Below are 3,746 nucleotides of genomic sequence, written 5' to 3' on the forward strand. Positions count from 1 at the left end.
TAGGCATTTAGAAATAGTACACATGTGTTGGGATTTTCATTTTCTAGTGTAGATACCATCATGAACACTAAACCATTTTCACATGGAAAAGATCTAAATGACTTGTACTCTCAACGGGAATAGCCTTCAAATTGTCTAAGCTACATGTTCTTTGGTGGATCTTGATAATCATTGATTTCTCTCTCCTATACATACCCCTGCATTTGATACAGAGTCAATATTTGGAATGATTCTTTGTAGAGCATAGAGACAATACACTGGTGAGCATGCATGAGGGTGTTGTAACTACCCCATTATGGAGACAAGATCCATAAATCTTGGCTAGTATGGTTCAGATTTGACCGTTAAATGGCAAAAGACACATATAAAGTCTTTGACTTCAGGCAGAGGTTTTCTAGAGGCTCACGATATCAGCCTAGGCATTGCAATTTCCCCTTGATTACCTTTTGGCATAAGCTTTCGGATAACTAACGCTGCTGGAGTATGTCAAAGGACATGACATATGAAAGCCATTGAATGGGAGTCATCAATGAAAGTGAGCTAAGGAAGTATCTGCGGATCAACCTGGGTTGGCATCTTTTCTAAGCATATACATGAAAGCCATTCAATCAAAGGCGTCAACGAAGACTAGATAAGGAAGTCTTAAGGTGAAGCGTTAGACTAATAACGTCTCTGTGAATCACTGTCGGTTCTCTCTTCAGGAATTTCCCATTCCTTACCCATCAATGATACATCGCTCACTGCTTCTTTCTGTAGAGCCGCATTCCCTGAAAGAGAGCAACTGCCCGCTATAGTGCATAATGCATTCATAATTCTAAGACACAGAGCAAGCAGCCCAGGATTGCCAAGTTTGTTCATCGGATATGCAATCTAGTTTTCAACCGAGCATATGGATGAGGTATATATGTTTTTAGCCTTTTGATACTTTGAACGTGTCCCTTGAAGCTATTCCCATTCTGTTGGTGCCCGCCTATCATGCTGATTGGCATGGGGTCTTGATCAAGTTAGCGCATCCCTGATGAGACCACTAAGTGAACCCATATCGAATGCGCAGTTTCTGTTCCCATGGAGTACATCACAAGCTCTCCTGTTTTTCTCTACCATTGAGACTTAATTCATTTAGTAGTATGTCATCCTACCATGAATCAGAAGAAATTTCAAACATTTTCAATTGAAATTTGTTCCAATAAACTTCTACATCTCCTTTGCGATCTAGAAGAGGACCCCGTCCTAGGTCCCCACCAACATAAAGCAATGGACAGAAAAAAGATCGCACGGGTAGGGAATTATAGAGTACCCGAAGAACATTGGCTTACGGAAAATATTTTAACCTAGTGATGAAAATACACAAGTGACTTTGTTCGAAGGTGCATTCCATGTAGAAGACGGATGACTGCGAGGATACATGATGCAGGCATACATGGTTGGAAATCAGAAGATCAATGAAGCTATGCCAGCTAGAACAGATAAGGTTGTCTTGAGCTAGATGGCGACATGAAGATTTAAGTCTAAGCATGAAAGGAAATGACGAAACTGAATGGAATAAAGTAATACTTCGATATCGATGTTGGATCTTAATTTTCCACATGCAGGCATGTATAATTCAAGCTGTATGTGATTATTGAAGAATTTAAGGTTCATCAAGAAGATCGCTTCACAAGAAAGATGAACCTACAACCTGAAATCCCCATTGCATCCCATCATATATGCTATTAAGATAGTGGATTATACCTTGCTGTGGCAGATCAATTGTGTGATGAGTCACATCCCTATACTCTCGTCCTGCAGCGACGACCTTTGGTTGGTTTAACTGCCTGCTAGCCTAGATTACACTCTGAATGTGCCACTGCTGTGCATTGTAATCTGTTGAGCAGGATTCAAATCTGAGCTTTGATCACAGCTCATATTCGGCTCCTCGAAGCTCATGTCTTGGGCAGATCGAAATCATCGGATTGCTGCTCCAATTCTCTTCGCTCCTTCTTCCCTCGCTTCATTCTTAACATCTGACGTCGGTGTGATTGATTTTCAGAGAGGCAGAAGCAATCACTCAGCTCCAATTCCACAGAGTTGCACGGTTACGGGGTGAACCGTTGGTGCTACAATTCTTCTCCTATACCTCCATAGAAAACCTAATCATGGCCCTGGCCTCGTTGCTGCATGCTTGATTTTGCGGAGTCCACTGATTGTGCGAGGTTCAGCTGTGAGCGGGTGATTATCAACATAGCCGAAAGCCTGGGATAGAATCCTCCTGAAAATCAATCAAACTTCTGTGGTAACCCCTGCAGAATTCATCCATGGGTTGAGGGGTAATCGTGGTTCCTGATATGTCGTTGTCCAAATTCCAAGAATTATGTGCTGCCGGAGGAGGCGGCAGCTGACGATTCACAAAGCTCCAGATTACTGATTGCAAGCCTTCAGGGGGTTTTTCTTCAGGGGCATGTGAGCAGAGATTGTCGATTATTGCCGGTTTGAGATTATGAAAGTTTTGATACGCCGCTGGAGTCGTGAACTGAGAGTTTACAGATGCAATGGCATCCCTGAACTCGTGCAATCGCTCCTCGCTGCAGTACCCCGCCATGGCGTCATGCAAATCTGCCTGTTTGCCGCTGGCATCTTCCCAAATCTCAGAACCACACACGCCATAAGAACTCCCATTTTGTGCTATTTCGCAGGCAGCACCTCCCGCATAGCTGCATTGGTTACATTCCTTTTCCTTTACTATTCCTTGACAGCCCGCCATTGTCGTCTGCCGATACTTCGCCTGATGATCAACTTTCTGCAAACGCCTATTTCTCGTATACGAGTGCCAAAAGTTCTTTATATCGTTATCCGTTCGTCCCGGCAGGCATGTGGCTATCTTCGACCAGCTACACAATTTCAACAATAGTAGGTTAATCACGGCTCATTGATAAGGAATTCCATCAAATATGCTAGGTACATCCCTATACACACCTGTTTCCAAGACTCTTGTGCAAGTTCACGATTAACCTAATCTCCTCCGCTGAGAACGGGCCTCGTTTCAAATCTGGCCTCAGGTAGTTTATCCAGCGTAGCCTACAGCTCTTCCCACAACGCCGCAAACCTGAACTACGAGCAGTCAGGTGAGGAATTGTAAAGAGAATTGCAAGGATCGATCCTATGGTCGGGAAGAGAATCAAGTTACCAGTAAGCTTTGCGACATCGCTCCAGTTACCACACCCATGTTTGGTTACGTAACGCCTCAATGTCTCATCCTCGTCGGGAGACCACAGGCTTTTCCGCATGGTGAGGCAGCTGGATGCTCCTAGCCGAGGTCTACAAGCTAAGCAAGCTGGATGCACGTGAATGAGCACAGAGGAAAGCTGCCGCCACAGTATATGTCGGGAATCAGGTACGATGTACGTGATATTGGAGGCGCAGCGAAAGGCTGAGGATGAAGCTGAATATACTGAAAGAAGGTTGCAAATTGAGGGAGTAGCAGCCTATAAGAGCTGGCAAGGATGAGGCTGTGATGCGAATTGAGCAAGTCGAGAAAGGTGAATATTGATTGGGAGGGAGGAGGAGAGATCACTAGGAAGACTTTGAAGATGCAATCGACGATCTTAAGCAAATATTTTGCAGTACTCGTGTAGACTCTAGATGAAACGGGTGGTACAATAATGGTGGCAATTTGTAGAGGACTGCAAAAGCTTTGCAGACAGATCGTCATGCTCGTGTATATAAGAAAGAATATGCATCGAACTGTGGAGCTGCTGCGTTATGATGCT

At 44.2% G+C, this 3,746-nt stretch overlaps 1 protein-coding gene across 1 annotated transcript; it reads right to left on the reverse strand.

Moving 5' to 3' along the window:
* Positions 1–1,657: 1,657 nt before the first annotated feature.
* LOC147881426 (uncharacterized) lies at positions 1,658–3,505 on the reverse strand. The gene is made up of 3 exons (XM_087369903.1): positions 3,164–3,505; positions 2,953–3,082; positions 1,658–2,867 (listed from the first exon to the last, which is right to left on the reverse strand). Exons 1-3 carry the CDS (start codon positions 3,261–3,263, stop codon positions 2,216–2,218), a joined length of 882 nt encoding a protein of 293 aa, XP_087226029.1. The 5' UTR covers positions 3,264–3,505; the 3' UTR covers positions 1,658–2,215.
* Between the last annotated feature and the right edge of the window lie 241 nt (positions 3,506–3,746).

The sequence above is a fragment of the Dipteris shenzhenensis genome, chromosome 31, assembly GCF_047967505.1.
Source record: "Dipteris shenzhenensis isolate YYH24624 ecotype China chromosome 31, Dip_SZ_1.0, whole genome shotgun sequence".
Taxonomy (NCBI): Eukaryota; Viridiplantae; Streptophyta; class Polypodiopsida; order Gleicheniales; family Dipteridaceae; genus Dipteris; species Dipteris shenzhenensis.